The 23450-nt window shown below is 35.4% G+C and overlaps 1 protein-coding gene across 1 annotated transcript in view; it reads left to right on the forward strand.

Moving 5' to 3' along the window:
- Window positions 1-1320: 1320 nt before the first annotated feature.
- pcxb (pyruvate carboxylase b) overlaps window positions 1321-23450 on the forward strand; it is a 178791-nt gene continuing 156661 nt past the window's right edge. The window contains exons 1-7 of the mRNA XM_026268700.1: window positions 1321-1685; window positions 5476-5618; window positions 6074-6258; window positions 6894-7059; window positions 9480-9625; window positions 10590-10707; window positions 11441-11592. Coding sequence (XP_026124485.1) covers window positions 5477-5618; window positions 6074-6258; window positions 6894-7059; window positions 9480-9625; window positions 10590-10707; window positions 11441-11592 — 909 coding nt within the window. The 5' untranslated portion in view covers window positions 1321-1685; window position 5476. The remainder of the gene's footprint in view (window positions 1686-5475; window positions 5619-6073; window positions 6259-6893; window positions 7060-9479; window positions 9626-10589; window positions 10708-11440; window positions 11593-23450) is intronic.

Below are 23450 nucleotides of genomic sequence, written 5' to 3' on the forward strand. Positions count from 1 at the left end.
CCCTGAATATAATACGCCTCAAAAATATGAATAAAAAGTATTGTATTTCTAGCACCACTAATAAAGAGACCTGAATGATGTATTTTCTGGTAAATAATGTCACATATGAGTGGAGTCTAAATCATTATGGGTGTAGAATGGTTAGTGTGATGTGGTTGAATTCAGACTGAGGGACAAACTGTAATTTTAAAGTCTGTTTTTCATAGAATTTTTTTTTTTTCACAAGAAAGGAACACAAATAATTGCTTACATTATTGCCAAAAACCATAGATTATCTAAGATAGATATAAGATATCATTTTATAATGTCTTAAAAAAGTAAATAAAAAAATAACATAGCCATCAGCCATTACTCAAGTCTTCAGTGTCACATGGCCCTTCAGAAATAATTCTCATTTATTGTCAATATCCTGATTTTGTAACCTGTGATATATATATATATATATATATATATATATATATATATATATGTATATATATATATATATATATATATATATATATATATATATATATATATATATATATATATATATATATATATAAAATCCTATATATTTTTATTTTTTTTACAAAAAGTTAATAGGAACAGAATTTATTTAAAAAATAAATTTTTCTAAGTCATTACTAAAACTTAGTTTGCAAGTGAGCACATCTGAATAAAAGTATTCATTTTTTTTTTTTTTAAAAAGAAAGAAAAAAGAAAGGAAACATTTTCTGACTGAAATTTATTAATTTATTAATTAATTATGTTTTAATCAAAGAATCTGCATATTAGAAAGGGTTCTGATTTGTGATCATGTTACACTGAAGAAGGGAGTAATGATGCTGAAAATGTTAATACGTTTTACAATATATTCACATAGAAAACATTTTAAATTGTAAAAAAAATATATATAAAATATATATATTTTTCAGTGTATTTGTGATTAAATAAATGCATTCTTGATAAGGATAAAACATAAAAAAAAAAAAAAAAACATAAAAAATCTAACTGATCGCAAACTTTTGAATGCATTACTACATGGACATGTCATTCATATCCCCTTACAAAATTCAAGGGTTCTTGAAAAGCAGTTGGATCCATCGGTTGCAACAACCAAAGTGCCTGTGGAAACTGATTTTATGTTCCCCTACTTATAAGAACAACTTTTTTTTTTTTTGTGCTTGGTTTGATTTCCTTCACTCTCTTTCCATCATATAATGCACAACATTCAGTGAAAATCTGTTTACCATTTTTCTCTTTCCCCTCCTCCTGATCCATCCCTCCCTCCCCATTTCAGTCTTTAAATCCTGCCGCTCTTTGCCAGTGGAAACAGACTGCCTGTGGTTGGCCCATATGCACGGGGGTGTGTAAGTATTACGTAATCATCAGAGGATAAAAACCTGCATCTACTGAGTGAGAGAGAAAGAGAGAGAGGTCAGAAGTGAGAGTGAGAGAGAGAGACAGATAGAGATTAACAGGATCCAGGCCTCCCAGTCTCACAGCAGTGTGCAGAAGAGCAGCACTGACTGTGTTCATGATAGTGTATATGCCTGGGTGCATGTCACAACACTGCCAACTCTCTCCGTTCTCTGGATCTGCTCATTGTATCACAGGACTGCGGCAGAACTTTCTGGCCCGTTCATTTGTTTACGTCTGACACCTACTCACCTTTTGGACTGAATCTGGACTTGACTGGACAAGTGAGTACAACTGTCTGTGGTCTGGTGTGTATATGGTGATAAATAAGAGCAAATGTATTAGATACCTTTCATGTTACAGGAAAAATCCTTGTGCTTTTAACTTTGTTTTTATGTGTATTCAGAGATCATGTGCATGTGGTGATGCAACTACTAATATGCCAGTATTATGAAATGAGTTGTTGTTGTTGTTGTGTGTGTGTGTGTGTTTAAGAACATTTCCTAAACGTAAGTGTATTCTGTGTCAGGTTAATATTTCAGTGAATTTTTTATTCATGAGGATTTGGTCATTCTTTATTCTTTAGATTCTTTATTATTTCTTTTTTTATACAGAGTTGTATATAATTTTAGCATCATCAATATATTGATTATTGGCCACAACATAAATTTAATTATAAGCTTAACAGACACCATTCACAGTCTGTGTGTGAGTGAGAGTGTAAGTATGCATGTGCATGATTGTTTCAAGAAAGAGTAGAGGACTGTGAATACATGACCTGAATCTTGTATCTTTTTTAAACATGGACTGCACTCTTAAAAACAAAGGTGCTTCGTGATGCCATAGAAGAAGATTTCTGTCTAAATGGTTCCATAAAGAACCTTTACCATCTTCTGTAGAACCTTTCTGTTTCACAAAAGGTTTGGTGGCGAAAGAAGTTTCTTCAGATTATACAAAGGTAAAAAACGATGGTTCTTTAAAGAACCTTTGACTGAGTGGTTCTTTGTGGAACCAAAAAAGGTTATTTTATGGCATCGCTTGAAGACATTTTTTATGCATCTTTATTTATAAACATTTGCACAAGAACAATAGAATTAAAGTCGAACTACCTGAATGATCAAAACAAAAAGCCACTTGAGTGATAGCATATCTGATTGCATATCTTATTGACATGGAATGGTATTTGAGCAACTTGGCAAATCAATTGCATTTTGTTATCATTAACTTATTCATCATTCAGCTCCAGAGAGGATTAAAGTCTGTACAGAGTTCAGTCTGGTGTTGTTTAATATTTAAATGATTACAAAACACCACAGAGAAACAAACAAAGAAGAAGACCCCCAACTCTGAACACTCAGTCCACGTAAAGCTCATCAAAAAGGATGAAATAAGTTGTTCTTGAAAGAGAGATAACAGAGCTCACGTACTACACATCCACAAAGAGTCAGTCACAGTGTCTGAATGAGTTTACAGAGGGGGGTTAAAGGCTACAAGTTCTCCACATTGTGTGTTTGATAAACCAACATGCGAAAAAAACAACGACAACACAACTTTGTGAATGTAACGGGACAATAAATGGGGTATATAGTGATATATGGTGTATTATATAATATTTAATCATATTGTTGTGTTTATGTTTGTGTGAGTGTGTGTGTGTGTGTGTATGTGTGTATATATATATATATATATATATATATATATATATATATATATATATATATATATATATATATATATATATATATATTAGTACATTATTATTATTATATATATAGAGAGAGAGAGAGTACATTATATATATATATATATATATATATATATATATATATATATATATATATATATATATATATATATATATATATATATATATATATATATATATATATATACTCTTATTTAGCATGTCCATACTGATGTCTGGGGTTGACTCAGCTCAGATTGTAAATTCATAAAGTTGTGAATTTGTGTTTGTATTGCCTGAGCAGGTCTCATCTGTCCTAATGGCAGAACGTTTGCACTGCTCAGAATGTAAAAACACAGAAAATCTATCAACCAGAGCTCTAATGGACAAACACCGCAGGAAGTGTTAGTCAGGTGGAAGGAGAGGTGAGGGAATAGACTGAAAAGAGAGCAGCAGCGAGCATCAAAAGGCCCCAAAAAAGCTCTGCTGATGTATGGCTCTATTTAGATTGCATTCGGAGGTGGCTGAGCATGTTGATTTTACCCAGCTTGGCCTTTTAGGGCAGTGTTCAGAGTAATTTAACGCTAACTGAGCAATTTTGGAAGGCACCAATAGGCTGATCATTATATTTTCTCTGTAATTTTCCCTCTTGGAGCCATCGGCAGGTTCATATGTGTGCCACAGCCATCTAAATTATGGTTTATTATGAAAAAAAAAAAGTTTTTTACTTTCCAAAGGAGGGTAGCTTAACACAAAGCAGCTAATACACATATTTTACTGCACTTCACTGATGTTAAAAAAGAGTTTGTTCATTGGATTTCCCACACGATCAAAGTTCATGTTGACACAGGAATCTTGATGAAGGGACACCTAATCGCCCACTAACTCTAGTTCAAAGTTTTTCTCTGTTTATGAGCTACAAACCCACCGACTCTTTCATTCAACCACTGCTGCCTCTGACCTGGGACCTTTAACCAAGAAAAAGCCACTCAAGGAATTGCTCTATTTACTTACATAGACCTACAGTCTTTATTGCCTATGGACTGCACCTGTCACTATTTGCTGATCCACAAATGCTTTCTTAGTCTAATATACATATTTATTTCACTCATACTTAGAGCTACAGACTTGAACAAATCACCGACCCTGATTATTGAACTTTGCTCTGGAATCTGCTATAAATTATATCTGTTAAGAGTTTCTGCAGAGAACAAAATGATTGTTAAAATCCCATAGATTTAGCAAGTTAGGGACAAGAATATCAGGAGAGGGCTTTTTTGACTTGGGACAGTAAGCAGCTACTTAGCAACCACATAGCAACATGAATTATAGCAGTTATATAACAAGATTATGGCAGACATTTTTGCAAATACCAGATTTTAAATAAAATATAGTTTGGATTTTATGCATGTTTATTTCAGAATATATAAACCTAACATGGTAAAATAACAGCATCAATATATGATTATGCTTGGAGCCAATCATAGAAAAATCTAACTCAACAATTAGTTTAACCACTTTAGTTTTCTAGTTTAACTTGTGAATATGCAATGCTGTTCAAAAAGTAAACATGTTCATACTGAATACACAGGTGGGTGGGGAAAACAGGGTTCTAATATTATGTCTGCCATCAGACAGTGTAGGTGAGACATAGACAGAAATAGAGTAAAATAGTGAAATAAGAGTTAGCATAGGCTACTGGGCGTAATTTGTAGTTTGCTTCCCACTGAAACACGCATACACTAAATACATTTGAACAAACACAATGGAGCAGTTTTATAGACCAATCAGAGAAGTATAAAAATGCATACATTGGTCTCGTCAAGAAAAATTCAAACTTCTGATGGCCCTCTGTAATTCATAAAGCAGCATCGGATTCTGCATTGATAATTGTTCTGAATATATTACAACTGATATGTTGATAATTTTATTTAAAACACTAGGAACAGCTCAAAGATACCTAGCCAAACACACGCACGCACGCACGCACTAATAGGCTAATGCTCTCTCACACACATACATAATTCAACACCCACAGAGAAAGACGAGAGGCAAGTAGCTTTGGAAGATAAAACGGTTTAATTGACGACCACAAGATGGCAGCAGTCCCTCACTACAGCAACTTCAAAACAATGTGCAAAGTATAGACGTAAACTAGTAGGAATTAAAAAAAGTTTTTAAAATACACAGCGGCTCGTTAAACTTTAATTGACCTATTATTTTGGTGAAAACAGATCAGGAGCCAAATTGTCCATGCATTCTTAAGTGTGTACCACAGATCATTCTGTTTCGACTCGATTCGTCAAAATCGTTTTAAAGCGAATTTATGATGCATAACTACAGCCAGGGCGATTTGTTTATCTCTAACTCTTCAGTTTGTATTTTTCTAGGATGTTCGTGCATTTGGGAGGGTTCCGGGGGAAGATGGGCATGATGCTCATCAGCAGAGTGGGTCTGTTTAGTCGTTCTGCCCACTTGTCTCCCCAAAGCCTGGAGTATCGACCGATCAAAAAGGTCATGGTTGCAAACAGAGGTAAGGCTTGTAATCCCGAGATTAAATGTTTTGCAAACAAAATAGTGAAAGCCTGATCCCTGGATTAGTGCTCTGAAAATCTAAATACACACAAGGCCCAGGAGTGCTGCATTTTAAATTAATTTTCAGCAAGATCTAAAATGATTTACTTGTTATTATTTATCCACCCTCGTGTTTTTATTTACTCATCCGATCCTTGTGTTATTACTTATTCACTATATTGTCGTTTCAAATCTGCATGCTAACACATGGCCTCTTTAAGTTGCAGGTGTTTTTAAACATTTTAATGCCATGTACCTCCAAATATGACGGTCTCCTTTTAAAACATATATTTTTATGGTGCTTTCTTTTTGTCATTGTTTTTTTTCCTTTGAGGAACTGCAAGATGTGGGCTCATTTCGAGGTGAATTACCACTACTGTACACTAACCACAGTATTCGTGTTTCTCCCATCAGGTGAAATAGCCATCCGGGTGTTTCGTGCATGCACAGAGCTTGGGATCCGCACAGTGGCTGTATATTCAGAGCAGGACACGGGGCAGATGCACAGACAGAAGGCAGATGAGGCTTACCTCATTGGCAGAGGCCTGTCCCCGGTTGCAGCCTATCTCCATATCCCTGACATAATCAAAGTGGCTAAGGTTAGGCATTTATATATCTATCTGTCAGACTGTGATTCACCTCGTCTGTCACTCTCTGAATCTGCATGTCTGCATTTGTGCAATAAACGCATCTCTTCCGGTGCTTAGTATTCACATCAGCACTTCACTATACTTCACTACTGGTGCTCAAATAGATCCATTCCTGTTTTTATGGAACAGTGTCAGAGATGCCAGCCAGATTCAGATCCTTTGGCGAACTCTCTCATTATGCCACAGGCAGCTCATCTCTCAAACCAGCAGCTTAGCCATCACAACAATGCACTAATAATGCATAAACACAAAGCACAACACACACAACACCAAACTGTATTAAAACTGAACAAGCAGCCAACATCATCGTCTCTAACCTCAGCAGACGGCCTCAGAATAATTAGTCTTTCTCCAATGCCATTACCATGTTGCACACAGTCAGCCAACAGAGAGAGAGGGACCTTTCAAATTCTTTCTGATTGGGATTTGAATGAAATTAGTATTTTCCAGCATCAGAATAATTAGGCCTGACTGCTGTGCCACATACACATCCCTGACTAATGTTTTTTTTCTTTCTGTTCTCATTTCTCTCTGTTTCTCTCGCCCGTTCTGTATTTCTCTGCCTGTGCTATTCTCTCTCTCAGGACAATAATGTGGATGCAATCCACCCTGGTTATGGCTTTTTATCAGAGCGTGCCGACTTTGCCCAAGCCTGTGCTGATGCCGGGGTAAGATTCATTGGTCCTTCCCCAGAGGTTGTGCGCCAGATGGGGGATAAAGTGGAAGCCCGTGCCCTGGCCATAAAAGCAGGTAACAAAAAATCTCTTTATCCCAGGGATTCCTTTCTACATGGGGGTTGGGTGAACAGTACCAGGGCAACCCTAGCACCATGGTACTTTAAATAAATAAATAAAAAAATTAACTAGATTTATATTATTAACTTATGTGTCACAGTTGATGGATCTGAAGCTTTATAATAAAAAAAGTATAGAATAAAACAACCAGTAAGTTAAATCGTTCTATAAGAAAACTATTAATATTTAATATTAATTACTTATGTTTGTTCATATTATTTAGATTTTATTCTACTTATTTAAACTCAATACTTGCAAAACTTACTGGGAAATTATTGTCTTTGTTACTTTATTTTTTCCTTGTCAACCAAAATAGTTCTAAATGAAACCCCAGCAGAATGAACTGCATGTATGCATGTGCAAATTTGTTGAGTGGATGAATCAATGACTCACTCAGAAACACTCATTTCTTGAATAAATCAGTGTTTTGAAAGAATTGGTAAATACATGTAAATCAGTGACTCAATAAGAGTCTTAACCACAGTCTTATCATGCCATCAGCATCATACTGGCTTAACAGTGTAACTGGCAGAAAGAGTCACTGAAAAATCCCTGCTACTAATCCATCTGCAGAACCACAGAGTTGTGACAGCAATTTTAACCAGAAGTCTCCGTAGGAAGTTAAGGTGCAGTTTATAGGCTCTTGCACTGTTGGTTAGAGTCAGTGGTGCAATGAGGTTAGGTGTTTTTATTAGCTCAGCCCTAACCTCCATACTGAGAATGATAGTCAGAAACTGTTGTCACGTATGGCTCTGCAGCTAGATATATCTGACTGACTGACTGACAGTCTGTCTTGAATGCACAAACACAAACAAGCAGATACTAACACTGAAAATTGAATAAATATGACGCTCAGCAAATCAAATGAAATTAAACCAGGGCATGTAATGAGAAAATTTGTTCAGGGTAAGAGCCTTTTTTGACATGGTTACGGCATTCATGCTGCAAGGTGTAAATCACAGATCCGATCTTTTGACAAATTTCCTTTTTTGTTCCATCTGTTTCTTTCACTTCACATTCACTTTAGACATAGCCAGCTGTGTTTACATGAATACTTGTCAAGACTGTCTGTCGGCATGATATAACATTGTTAGGTGTTTATAGTATGCTTAGTAGTCCTCAAGTGTTTAACCCGAATGCCCCAATAAACATCTCGTTAATTTACATGCCCTTGTTATTGAAAAATCAATACAACTTTTAAAGAATTTAATGGATTATTCAGTGGAGAACAGGCTGCCTTGTTAATTCACACAGCAATTCTGTAGAATTGATTATTTTTGTGTGTGGTGATTAGAAAATATGGCATATTTATTTTTGGCGAAATATGGAAGATGCTTCCTCTTACAATGTTTGTTGCTGCATTTCACTAATTATTCACATAATTCTTCATTTATTTAAAGAACAAAATCAACTGCCCTTCATGTCCTTTACATGTCCTTAAATGTGGCCACCAAACACTTTTCAGTGTGTATAACAAACTTTTATACCGTGATTTGATCTTTGTATATTTCTGAATAGTATAATTATTTCAGCAAAAATAGTGTTTGACCAAAAAAAAGAAAAAAAGAAAAAAAAGTCACCTTGAAGGTGGTTTGCAGATATTTCCTGGTTTAATCTGGTCTAGTTGGTCCCCTGCCTTGCCAGGCTGGTGTAGCTCCCACCCTAAATCACAGGCAAGTGCATCTACTGTAGACCATATCACTGATTTTAATGGGTTGTGTTAACAGTCCTTTGTTGCTTTATGCCACTCATGCCCAGTTTATACATGGTGTTAAGGTAGTTTAATTAATTCATGAAACAATAGAAAACGAAACTTGCAAATTCCCTCTATCATTTGCCAGCAATAAAGCAGCTTAATATGTGTGCAGCTTGTGAATGACTCTGTACTGCAAGTGAAAACTATTTATCGTACATCCAGTTTTATCTTAAACATTTATTATATATATATATATATATATATATATATATATATATATATATATATATATATATATATATATATATATATATATATATATATATGTATGTATATGTGTGTGTGTGTGTCTAAAAATGGGCACACTTTTTAGGGAGTGGTGCACTAGTACTGAAGAAAGTCTAGAAATGCCCATAGTGTAGACAGCTGAAACATATCAGATCACTTGATAAATGTATGTGGTTGCAGTTTACATGCATGCAAAGATCTGATTTGCACAAAAAATTCACATCATTTTGTATTCACAATGTATAATTTACACAAAAACAGAGACTGAGGTGATCAGCTCCGACAAGTTTAATACAATGATTATAGTATTGTCTTTTTAAAATATTTATTCATTACAGTACTTGTAAAACTTGTGTGAATTATTGAAAAAGTGTTTGTGTGTGTGTGTGAAGGTGTTCCAGTTGTTCCCGGAACAGACGGACCCATCTCATCTCTTCAAGAGGCTGAGGAGTTTGCCAAAACATACGGCTTTCCCATCATCTTTAAAGCTGCATATGGAGGAGGAGGCCGTGGGATGAGGGTGGTCCGAAACTATGAGGTCTGTGTATCTTCCAGCCCAATGAATGCCTAAAAAATAAATAACCATTGAATCAGAAAACATTTAAATTGCGTTAAGGTAAGATAGATGCTCACAGTCCTCTTGACATCTGGACATACACATGCGACAATTACTACTCAAGAGCAATACTATATCACATTGACATTGCTTGCTCTACATATTCCATTTGCTATTTTTATTTCCTGTATTTATTGTCACTAGTGAAAGGTGTTTAGTGTTTATTGCCTCCTTTCTTCCCGGTTCTGTGAGATAGGTGGACAAGCACTGTCTTGTAAAGAGTGTTAAATATTGTGTCATGGTTTCTGAAGAAAAATGAAAGTACACCAAGCTTAGCCTTTCATGAAAACAATTAAGAGCTTACCAAATTACATTAGTGGATGTTTTGCCTTTGTTCCACTAAGAATAGAAATCATTGCCATGTTATTATCTTCTTCTAGATTAGCTTTCAGTTTATAAGACACACTCGAAAGCACCCTTCAGAATAGTTCAATTAAAAACATATTTTAATTATATTATATTATATTATATCATATTATATTATATTAAGCAGCAAAACGGTTTTCAAATTTGACAATCATAAGAAATGTTTCTTAAGCAAAAAATCAGCATCTTGGAATTTGAAAATTTAGGTTTTCCGTCATAGGAATGAATTACATTTTAAAATGTATTAAAAAAAAGAAACCGTTGTTATAAATTGTTATAATATTTAATAATATTACTGGTGTTACTGTATGTTATCAGTTAATTGTTATAACATTTCATTACTGTTCATTCTTGTTTTTACAGTGTTTTTTTTATTATTATTAAATTCATTCAGCATAAGAAACTTTTTTCAAAAACATATATTTGTTTTTTCTGGCCACAAACTGTAGTGTATATACTGTACAATTAGTATTTGTGTCTTTTAAATATTGTAAAAGTGAATTTTGTGACTTGTTTACAGGAATTAGAGGAGAACTATCACCGAGCATATTCAGAGGCTCTAGCGGCATTTGGTAATGGTGCTCTGTTTGTTGAGAAGTTCATCGAGAAACCACGACACATTGAAGTACAAATTCTTGGTGAGTATATTAATCCATGTATTTTGTGTTTGTGTATGTTTGTGTTGACAAAAGAAACAGAGAGGGATATTATAAGAATTTGTCTGCTAGTCCCTAGAATGTGTGCACATATTTGTTTACTATGCTTACTATGATCTGTTAGCTTCTCTCTGGTGTATTTGAGCCATTATAGCTGAGTATTTTGGCTCATTAGATGTGATTTGCTTGTCTGGAACAGAGCTCATAGTCGATAACATACAGCTGGAATTGAATTGGGCTTGTTAACAGAGAATGGCTCTGTGTGTGTCCAGGGAACACCAACCACATGCTCTCTCTCTCTCGCTCTCCCTTTTTCTCACTCTCAGATAAACTGATTTTATGTCTTGTCCTCCACTGTTAATCTAGTACCAAAGTTATGCAGATAAATATCTGAGATACAAAATAATTAACTTAAATTTGTAGTAAAGTATCAACATCACCAAGCATATTTACTTAGAGTTTATAGTCCGGTTTTCTGTCATTTTCTTAACAGGATTAAATGTTTAAGAGATAATACAAAGAATATTTTTTTTTAATCTCATTTTGTTTATAAAGTGTCTTAATAAAATATTTAATTTAATATATTGAGACATATATGATAGGGAAGTATATTATATGGAAGTAACCCATTTAAATCAGGCAAACTTAAACCTCTCTCTTTGCATCTCTCTCTGTCATTTCTCTCAATATTTGTTCTTCTTGCTTTCGCTCACAGGTGATAAATATGGAAACGTGATTCATCTGTATGAGAGGGATTGCTCCATCCAGAGAAGACATCAGAAAGTGGTAGAGATCGCTCCTGCTGCTCAGCTCGACATTCACCTCAGAGACAGATTGACCTCAGACTCAGTCAACCTGGCCAAACAGGTACAGTACTGAAACAAACAGACGAATGATTGACATGTGTATAACCCGCGACCAGAGCTTACACACATAGATTTCTCTTAGCTATATACTTAGCATGACCTTCCTGAGCTTTCCTCTAGACAGTGTGAGTAAATCAACTCAAGGTTAAAGTACGGTCTCAGTTCTCACACTTCATTATGCCTGGTCACACACACCCTCAAGGCATGTGCACCCAGTACTGTGTGTGTACTGAATGATTAACATATGTTAGTTTTCAGTGCTGCTCTGTCAAAAGATCTAGTCACAGAGGAATGTGTTTATTTTATTTATTGATGTATTTAGCTGAAGCAGATAAATGGAAATTGAAGCACTCAATGAGTTATTAGTAGTAAACTTCCAGTGATGCGTATCATTATGGAGATATGTGTTGCACTGCCTACATAATTTCTCTCTTCCTCTTCCTCTGTATCTGTCATGCTACCTTACCTCATTTTATCTCTATATATGATTAGTAACAAATTTGCAGTCTGCTAACAATCACTTCATACTGCATTAATGCATAGCACAAGCTGATTGACTTCTATTCTACAGTTAATACGATTTTTTTTTCTTTGCTCAGCAATTTATTAGTTTGGTTCTGTGTTTGCTGTAAGCGGGAGTTTCTTTTGAAACCCTCCGCCTCCACCAGCTCCACCGGTCTAAAACTGCTACATGATTTATGTATGCCTAATCATGTACCAGTAACAGGTTATCATAAATGCTATTTCCCTTTCCCTAACCCTAACTTCAAACCGTTCTCTAGGGATCGCTATGAGGAATTCCTTGTCATGACCCGTGTCTGAAACATACATAAAAAAAAAACACAAACATGTTGGCCGGCAACAGTTCATAACGTCACTACCAGTGCAACTATAGTATAAATAGGCTCAGAGAGCACGTCATCATTTTGTTTGAAGCATACATGGTTTAGAAGTGCATGTTTCTTGCCAGAGGCTTTGTTCTAAAACCTGCAGTTCACACGGCCCACGTGATGTGGGTAAGCAAGTAGCAAGCATTTTCAGCTCTCGAGGGAGTGCATTCACATTCGCGGGACTACTTCACACTTCTAATAATAGTACAAAGGCGCAACATGTATATTGAAAAAAGCAGAAGACCTAGGACAGATCCTTGTTTCATTCTATTTTACTGGTGATAACAGAGCTAGCTAACTCACCGTTTAAATAAACAAAGTGGTAGAAATCGGACTGGTAGGATCTAAACTATCTTCAGAGCTTAAAGTTCTCTGGCATCATGCCAGAAGACCACCATGTGTTTGGCTGCAGGGGAAAAAAGTCGTCAAACTTTTAAAAACACTTGTTGATATCAGGTTCGAGTTCATGAGTTTACCTACCAATATACGAGTGGAACACCGCTTTCACTTTCAACCAAATTAACATTGATAGCCAATCAGAAGATTTTGCTCTTATAAACATTAGTTGATGAATGGAAAAGGAGCCTGGCTCTTGAGTGCGACACATCGAAAAATTGAGGTGCAATGGTCAAAGATTTCCATCTAGCAACATGAAAAGTAGGGGTGCTCCGATCACGATCGGCCGATCGTTATGCGCATCTCGTTAGTAAAGCCGGTTATTTAATCAGCGGTTAATTCCATCAGGTGCATGATTTCACATAGAGCAGCTGTTACTACACAGCCATTGTTAATAGAGAAGATGCGCAAATCCACTTCATTTTCAGCGTTTATTGGCGCATCTTCTCAGTTAACAACGGCTCTGTGTAGTAACAGCTACTCTATGTGAAATCACGCACCTGATGGAATTAACCACTGATTAAATAACCGGCTTTACTGACGAAATGCGCATTAACGATCGGCCGATCGTGATCGGAGCACCCCTAATGAAAAGCTATTAAATAAAGCAGTGGAGCTTTGTAAACAGCTCAGAGTAATCACATAATTTTCATGAGAATAATATAATTGCAAGAACGAACTTATTTGTTATAATATAGGCATATTACATTGTGTATTGTTCAATAAAACCATGTACTTGGTTTTGATACTTTATTTGAGGCCAGTTGTTATTGCCTCATCATTACTTTATATATAAATATGGCACGATAAAGCTCATAATTGTCCAAGTGTATGACATAGCTTTCATTCTTCAGGTCAATCATATATTCATGAAAAAACAAAAAATCAGTTTGAATAAGGAAATAGATAACTTTTCCATAGTATCCTTTCAAATATTTAAGTTGCCACAGTCATTGCATTCTTTGCATGTGCTGCACTTTATTTGTACCATTTTGTTTCATTAGTTGATTTATTCGAATTTGAAAGATAATAACAATATCGACTAATAAGTGAGATCTGATTTTAATCCTTGAAAATCAATATGTAGGTCCTTGAAAGTCCTGGAATTTTACAAACCCTGTGTAAGTTCATGAACCATTATAATGTTTTTTGTTGGTTATTTTAACTGAACTGTAGTTTTCTGTAGTAAACTGTCTTTGTATATTTTCTATTTTATATTCATTTCTTAGTATTTAATGTACCATTACTTCGTTTGAACAAAACAATTTCAGAAATGTAATGTTTTAGATTGTAGGTCATCTTGTACCCTCTCAAAGACAAAACTTACCAGGAAATCATGATATCAAAAGCATCCTAAATGTTACATGTGTTTGCACCATATTGTAGTAAGTAACCTTTCTTGGTATTGCCGTTTTAACCCTTATGCGTTGTTGGGGACATTTTCGTCCACTAGGGGTAAAGTTGAGTCTTGTTTTGGTCACAACTTTGAAAATGATTGAAATTTTTCAAAAGCTCAATGGTACACTCTGGGCAAATTCACTACCCTTTCGTTTTGTTCGTGGATGAAAACATCCACTAAATTAAACTGCTGTAAAAATGTATCAGATAAATATTTTTTTCACATTTTTTTTGCATAAATCTATTAATCAACCTCAGTCCTGATCAAAGCTACCAAATGGTACAAAAAAATCCAAGATTTTAACTCTTTAATTACCAAGTTCATAAATGATGTCACTTGATTTTTGGAAAAAAAAAACACAAAATTACATATTTTCAATTTAAAAAGTGATTGTGGACTTGATATTTTTTTACCTTTTATCACAGTCTTGGGCATGTCAAAGATTAGTAACAAGATTGGCTTTGATGCATTGTTAGTTTTTGTGCAGCATTAGATTTACATTTTTCTCCCTCATTTGTTGTTGGTGGCTGTTTTTGCCCCATTGACTTCCATTATAACTAAAATTTTTGATTGCAAAGCCATGACACCATATAATCATGCATTCTTGGTTGTTGGTGGTTGTTGGTGGCTTGTATATGGAGTATAACAGCAAATTTTAGTGTGTGTTTGTGTGTGTGTGAGAGAGAGAGAGAGAGAGAGGGTGTGAGAGACACCTTTGTGCACTTACTTTGATGTATCTGAAAAAATCCAAATATGCACCTCATGCTCTCAGAACTACACGGAGTAAACAATAAAAAAGAAGTGTGTTTATGCACCTGCTGCCTTCTGATGGTCTATGTGTGAAATGCTCATCTTTTATTGATGGTAAAGCCAGTTTAAAACCTTAAAATCCTGTAAAAAAATTAACTTTGCTTCAAATTTATGAACATAATGTATTATGAACCAAAATGCAATACCAACTTCAAATAAGCTGCAGCTCGCTGGAGGGGTCAAGCTGCAGAATCATTTCTAAAACTTCAGTACAAGTCAAGCCCTTTCTCGTGTTGCTTGCTGCTCTTCTCACAATTAAATGACCTGCACGATGGCATGTAAGTGTTTAAATTCACATACTTTTCTTTTGTTAAGTCTATACTTATCACCACCATCAAAAGGCAGCAGGTGGATAAATACACTTTTGTTTACTCTATGTAGTTCTGAGAGCTGAGGTGTACATTTTGGATTTTCTTAAATAGATCAAGGTAAGTGCGCAAAGGTCCCTCTCACACTCTCTCTCTCTCTCTCTCTCTCTCTCTTTCTCACACACACACACACACACACATACACACAATATAATATGCTGTTATACTCCATATAGCTTCAAATACAAATAATTTTTTTTTTTTTAGAAAAAATATGAATCTGACACATTTTTACATCAGTTTAATTGAGTGGATGTTTTCATCCCGAACATAACGAAAGGTTAGTGAATTTGAACAATGCACAAGGGTTAAATATCCCACCACAATCTATAGAATGAGCCTGTCCAGGGCTAATGACAATGGCAGATACGTTACAAATTAGTTTCAAGTAAAATAATTTTCTTTTTTTGTTTGCCAGATAACCCTGTGTATGTGTCCCCCAAGTTTTGGAAGAAAGTTCATACTCAGGGTTTTTTATTTATTTTTTGCTATTAAATCTTGCTTCTAAAAGCCTGCCCCTTGATTAACCGTAAAGTTTTGTAATAGATCTATATGTCACGATCTATGGTGTCGACTGCAGGACTAAGATCAAATAAAAATAGCAATGAGATGCAGCCTTGGTCTGATGCAAGAAGCAAGTAATTTGTAATTTTAGCAAGTGCAGTTCCTGTGATTTAGTTTCTTTCATTGAGAAACTTGATTATTAGCACATTATTAGGAAAGGCATTTTGCAAAGATTCATTATCAAACCTTGTACCCACTTTTTCTGTAGGTAAAGCTAGACCACAAATTATTTGGGTGAAGATAGACGCATTTAGGTAAATCGGGGTGCATTACCTTCAGAAACAAATGTAATCTACTGCATCTTCAGTGGCTTAGTTTTCAGGAGTAAACACATATGAGTGTGTGTTTGTGTGTGTGTGTGTGTGTGTGTGTGTTGGGTAGGATTAGGGATGTAGAATATGGTCATGCAGAATATGCGCTTTATAAGTACTAATAAATAGTTAATGTTAATAATAGGCTTGCAAATAAGAATCTAGTTAATGGTGAGAATTAGTCTGTGTGCTAAAGTGTTACCATACAGTATATATATGGAATACTCAGAATAATTAGCAATGTACTGTATTGCCACTTGAAATTTGAGATGGCCTTTATAAAAATCTGAAGAATGACAGAGCTAAGCATGATGTAAATATATTTGGGCTAATGCAGTGGGGCACTTGAGTATTTTGAAGTCAGAACGTTCCAGTGGAAAATCAGAAGCCTGACATTTCACTTTTGAGGAAGGGAATAAAAGAATAAAGAGTAAAGGAAAACAATCCTGGTGCATGCTGGGAAAGGGTTTCTATTTGTAGAGATTAATCTGTGTCGATCTGCCTGCTCTGTCAAAACTGAGTGCAAGCTTGCGCACACACACACACACACACACACACACACACACACATGCACACACTTTTAGATATCTCCTCTGACCTTTGGATTATGGCTTTAGAGAGATGGACTCGCCACCCAGTGATTACAAGGTGTGTGCATGAGCACCATTACCAATTTCCATCTGTTGATAAACCACATGCTGTCAGTTTTGATAAGTCACTTGCCCCTGTAGGAGTCAAATTTGTATGTATCATCTTTTGAAATGATATTAGTGATGCTGGCAGCAGCAGAGAAAAGGTGAAGAGAGAGAGAGAGGGAAAGAGAGACCATCAAATCGAGAGAGAGAGAGAGAGAGAGAGAGAGAGAGATGACAGATAAAGATGGAGAGACAGGATAAATCAATATTGGGCAGGTGCAGCAGACAGGATGGGTTTACTGTTCTATTTTTTGGCTTGATGAAACCTGGCAAGCTGTTGCATGTCCGCAGTCCCTATTTTTATTTTTTATTTTTTCATGTATAAACTGCCTGCAATATAGGTAAATTTACAACAGGTGGCGGTATTTCATTCCAACATATTTCAGGCTTGTTTGTGTTTCTTTGAAATGTATAGAATACAGAAAAATTCTCCACCTTAAATGACCCTCTAATTACTTTTTGTACTTGTATTCTTCATAGCAAAGAAAGTGAGATCTCATTTTTAAACAGTTAACAACACAAGCTAAATAAATGAGTTGTGAGCCTACTGAAAACTTTCTACAATAAAGATTTCACTGTTTTCATTCATTATCTGTGCAAGGTTATAGGCCTGTGCTAGCCTCTGATTGTTTCAAATTACAGAGCCAACTTTTCTCTAAACTGATTACAGTATAAGAGCATCTTTGGAGGTATACCAACACTTTGTGTGGTATATTTCTTGCTAGTTTAATAGCCTGCTGGCCACCTACAGAGGTTACACAGGTGTTTAATGGCTTTATGGACATGATTGCTGATGTAAAAGCGGTTTGAATACTCTTGATAGTAGCACCACTGGATGGAAAAAAAGAGACAATGTGAACTGCAGGAGAGATGCTGGAAGCAGATGTTAGACAAAAAGGCAATACAATACTAGCATTTGCAGGGGGTTGTGAGCATGGGCTGTTGCTGGTTCATAAATAATGTGGGCGTATATGACAACTTTAGAATATGCCTGAATCTAATTGAATCTAGCACTTTATTTTTACATTAATTGTAGCTGAAGAACAAGATTACTACATATATTGACTGCTTGGCAAGGGTTTTATTTTGTAACAATTAGTAGTAATTAAGGACAATATTAGAAATGCATTCTCACATGTAAAATTATATAAAGTAATCTGTGAAGTTTGTATTATGTATTGTTTTGATTAATTAAAAACAAATTAGTAAACTTTAGGTTCACGTACACATTCTGCCTTAAGTATCTTCTTGGTCACACTCTTCATGTAATGCAAATTTCCAATGGTGAAATTTACCAAACTTAAACTTTGGATTGTGCATGAGCTTGTGTTTCCTGTTTCCTTGAATCATTCATATGCATATTGAGAAAAATCAATGGAACGAAAAGTGTAGTGTGAATTCACCTTTATTGTATTCTAAAAATCAGTTTTTATTCCAGTTGTATACACTTGTATACACTTGCTGGTTCCACATTACTGATTTCAGGAATTCCTGTTATTAGATGGAATAATCCACTAAAACAAGTATGAACTTATTAACGTGGAGTTAGGTAGCAGCCCAGTTCTTTCAAAAGTTCTGTTGCTGGCAGTCTATGTAGGTTTTTTTTACTCACAAAAGCAAAAAAATCCCACAACTAATGCACTTGCCTTGCCAGTAGAATTGATCTTCTGAGCTCTTTGTGGTAAAGCTCTCTAGCTCCATTACAGTCTCTGTTTTGGATTGAAGCCCAAACAGCAGCTTTTTTTATTCTTCTGGCCTAAATGACATAAAATATAGGCCATTTATTATAATGTCATACTAATTTGATAAGAAATTATACTTGCCTTCTTGGTCAGACTCAAATGCTGAAAGTGCTGTTTGAGCATGAGTGTTTTGTTTTTTTTTGTCTGGGGAAAGAGCTTTATTTTACATCCTTTTTCTAATTTATTACTGTCAGTAACAGCTGATGGAGTCCAGGCGGGCTGATCTGACCCTACAGGAATAGCACAAGGTGCTGAAGTCCTGCTGTATCTCCCTCCCTGTGTAATTATTAGCCCTCACCTGAGAAGCCTCGGAACCTCTAGTGTCTTGACAAGTTGGTTGGTGTCCTGGGGGACTTGCAGGCTAAAGATATGCCATTTTTGACATAACCAAGAATAAAAGTCTGACACCTTTTCTGCCACCCATGGCAAAAGAAAAGATCATTCTAATACACTGATTTGGTGCTCAAAAAATAAATAAGAAATCATTTCTTTTTATCAAAGAAAGTTTCAGAAGAACAGCAATTATTTGAAATCGAAATCTTCCATAACATTATTAATATGATTATTTAATCATATGTTCTTTTTTATTAATATATTTATTATCTTTTATTTATAATGTATATTATATATACAAGCAAGTTTATTTACATATTTTATCATATTTATATTATAAAATAAATATTACAATAAAAATATCTTCTAATTATATCAGGCCAACCCAATTAAATCGCAACTGCAATGCATGGCCTAGGTATTAGTGTTCTTTAGAGAAGAAGAAGAAAAAAAAAACACATGTAAAATGTTTTTGTTCTGTTAAAAATTGAGAATAATCACAATCAAGGTTTTTACTCTGGTCTTCCTGACATCGTTGCAAGACTCTTTTTGTTAACCCTTGCTCATTATTATTCTGCAAAAGCGTAATTATGTACCTCACAGCATGTATCGTGGCAGTTTTAAAATGAGATGTTCAGAAAGCGGTTCTAAAACACACGTTTAATACATGACTGGTGCACGTTTTTATTACAGGCATGCATTGCAGCGTTTTTATTACGCTGCTTGAAGTATTGTACGTATTATGGCTTTTCAGAATTCAAATATTCGGGGAGTGTCGCTAAAGATTAATGCTCTATCGTAGTTTCACGGGGTTCATACAGGAGCTCTTCATCACTCAAGTGCAATGCCATATTGCGTAAGCTACCAAGCAAACCTACCAAATTAGAAAACTCATGCATATGAAGCTGGACATGTGACGAAAACATTCAAAAGTATCAGTTTTCAAATCGTGCAGGATGTTAAAATTGTTTTGATGTCATATGATATTCCGCAAGCAAGCCTTTATTAATCAAAACACAGAACTGTAAATCGTACTTTGTTTAAAAATAGAGTATAATAAGTTTTCATCATTCTATTGCCTCCGGTGTTTATTTCAAATTGAAACTGCAGTGAATTGTGCATATAGGTATGTTTTTTTTTTTCAGTTTTGCAGAAATGCAGGTAGCAGCACATATTTTCAGTGAGCCTGTGTTGCTTTTTGTGATTGATTAGGGTTTTATCGTTCCAAGTGTAACTCTTTCTGTAATTCTGTGCCTTAATGTCATTGCTGTCCATGGTTCTGAAATGCTTTCATTTAAAATGCTGTATACATTTGTCTTGTGAGCTTGTGAGTAGGCAACAGTGGATAGTTAATTCTCAAGCGGACCACCTCAGTTCTGAGGGGACAGTTTATTTTGTTACAGAACCTTAACAAATTGCAGCAACAGCAATTTAAAAGGAACATGTGGACATAAATCTTGAAACTGTTCTTTTTATACCCTCTAACTAAATTAAATGGGGCTAGTCTGATAAAGAGAGTGAGGACACAGTAAAGAGAAATGGATCTTCTGGACAGGATGAAAGACACATATGAATAAAGAAGTAAACGCTGGTAGGGGTGGAAAGAGCAGTGCGGAGACAGTCAGTACTGTACTGTGAAGGACGTTTCTTCTGTTGCAATATAAACACACATTTTTTGACATGAACGCATCACACACACACAAGCCTGAGGCTTCCACAGTATACCATGTGGAATTGTGCTCTGCTGTTGATGGCCAGAGCTGTTGAATTGATTTATTACTTCTGGCTGCTGTTGTTGACATGGCTGAAATCTAAATGGCTACAGCCGGCTGGCAATGTAAGCACTTTAAAGGGCACCGTAAGTCATATATACTCGCCCTCACACAGTTTTATTGTATTTTCAATAAAATCTGATTCGACAGTCTTGTGGTCTGTGCTCAAAAAGATTGAATTCTGAGCGTGTGGTATCAGAATCTCTTTGTGTTGGGAAGAAAAGGCCTATTGTCGCTTCCCTTTTCTTCCTTTACTGCTTCCGTTCATGCACATTCGTCCCTTCCTGCATCCATCCAAATGCCCCTCGCTAAATAAAATGCTAAGTGCACTTAACCTTTCATAAACAGCGGAAACTGAGGGATAAACAACAGAATAGCTGGCAGCTTGCTATCGTCAGCAGTCTGACTCGCTCAGTGTCTGCACTTGCTGGCTAATATCTCTTGGTCCATGTCTTTCAGGGGTTTATATGCAACGGCTGTGATTCAAACAGAAATAAGCATGTTTTAAAAGCAACAGAGAGCACTAAAGCGTTGTTGACAGATGCAGTTAACACTCTGCATGCACATGTTGCATAGTGTGTAATTTAGACTTGTAGATGTAGATTTGTAATTGCTTTTCAGCTATTTGCATAGACTTGGAGTGAAACCCTCACTTTAAAGCCCTGCTTATCTGTTGCGTATGTGTCTGATCTAGTGTCAGGGTGATTGCACATTCTGTAAATGTGATCAGAAACATGTCCTCCCTTTCTTTCTCTCTCGATATCACTTTCTCACTCCCCCTCGCTGATGTGAAATGCAAATAGTTATTGGATGACAATGAATTTTGTAGCTAAAAGCCATTAACTCTAGCGCTGATTGACTATAGCAAGCGAAATTCATGAATAAATCTTCAAGAAAGGATTACAGATAAAACAAGCTCATCAAATAACACAGAAGCCCGAGATAACCCGATTCTATCATTCTTTCCTTACATCTCACCTCTCTCCTCCCTACTCCCTACCATTCTTCAGCATATTGCAGTCTCTCTCATTCTATGCCTGCTCTTCCCTAAGGCAGTGTGGAGAGCTGCAAAGTGGGTGTTGCGCAAATGACTGCCAAATCTCTCTAAAACAGACGGGCTGCTGGTACTATAAATGCCAGTCTTTTGTTGGGGCCTTGTCCTTGGGGTTTAGAGTGAGCTCTTGACCCACACTTAGACAAACACATGTTGGATTGGCTGTTAACGGAGACTTTTGCATTTCTCTTCCCTGGTAATCGATTTCTGTTAAACGATGTGCTTTATTGACTTAACCATACTTACTGTAAATATAAACCCACATGAGGACAGACTTATTGCACACTTGTACTTGTATGCTACATATGCCTGCACAATTGCTTTTACAATTTTTTTTATTTTATTTTATTTATTTATTTATTATAAATGAGCACCAAAATCAACTGAGCCCTGAAATAACCTAAAAGTGTTCAGTGCACTACTATTCAGTGTAGTGCAATAAATGATTTACTGCTTTTTATGAGCCTGTTATTTTTAGCCCATCAAAAACACAAAGCACTACAAGTGTAGTCTAATTTCCAACCAGATGATAGGTATAAGGTTTTATTTTTATTTTTTTGTGAATGAAAATCCCTTATAAATCAGTCTCATATAATTCACTCTTTCATTGAATGGCAAGTTATTACCTGAACCAATAACTGTTAATGCGTTTTACTGCACTATAAAGCTTATGAGACTCAAATCAGTGTTGATACTGACTGTTGTTTGACAATTTCTAACTAAACATTTTGAGTTGTAGTTGTATAAAATTTAATTTGATTTGACTGAAATCTGATTTGTTGTATTTATTCTGTTAAAATCTGAATGATTGGAAACAAACTTGAGGGCCAGAAATGCGATAAAGAAAAAAAAGATAATTTACATTTTATTTACCCAATCCCCAGCAGTATCTTTTTAAAGCATTCTTTTTTTTTCATGTAGAGATTTAAAGTGATGATCCAATCACGATTTTTAGACATTTATTCAAGGCACGAATTTCATTTTTTTAAATGAATCCCCTCTCCTGTGATGCTTTTTTTTTTTTTTTTTTTTTGACATTTTTCTAAAATATATATATTTATCTCACCTAAATGTTTGATCATGCACTGTATTTTTGTTTTTAACAATTGTGCAATTGTTGCACAATAGCTTGCATACAAGCACAAGTCTGATTTCATGAGCTGTATGTGAGGTGGCCTTTTACACCGGGTTCACACACACTCCGTTTGCATACATGTGCATTCCATATACAGTACATAAGCAGTGCAGAAGCATTACTGACTGTGCTTTCACACAGAAGTCTGCAGTTGATCTGTGGTTTACTACAAACACAATATTTATCCATTATTTTGATTCCAAATCCAAACATTGTTACTTAAAATGCTTTTTTCAGCATTGTGATTCTTTTTTACACAGTACAGTAATGCAGTCTTTCATAGACGTGTTTAAATGCAATAAAAATATGAAACATATTATTCAATGCTTTTTACTTTTGCAGTTACTCCGAACAATGCGCTGTTACTTTAATTCAGTGATTGCAGTGAAG

The sequence above is a fragment of the Carassius auratus genome, chromosome 7 (genome assembly GCF_003368295.1).
Source record: "Carassius auratus strain Wakin chromosome 7, ASM336829v1, whole genome shotgun sequence".
Lineage (NCBI taxonomy): Eukaryota > Metazoa > Chordata > Actinopteri > Cypriniformes > Cyprinidae > Carassius > Carassius auratus.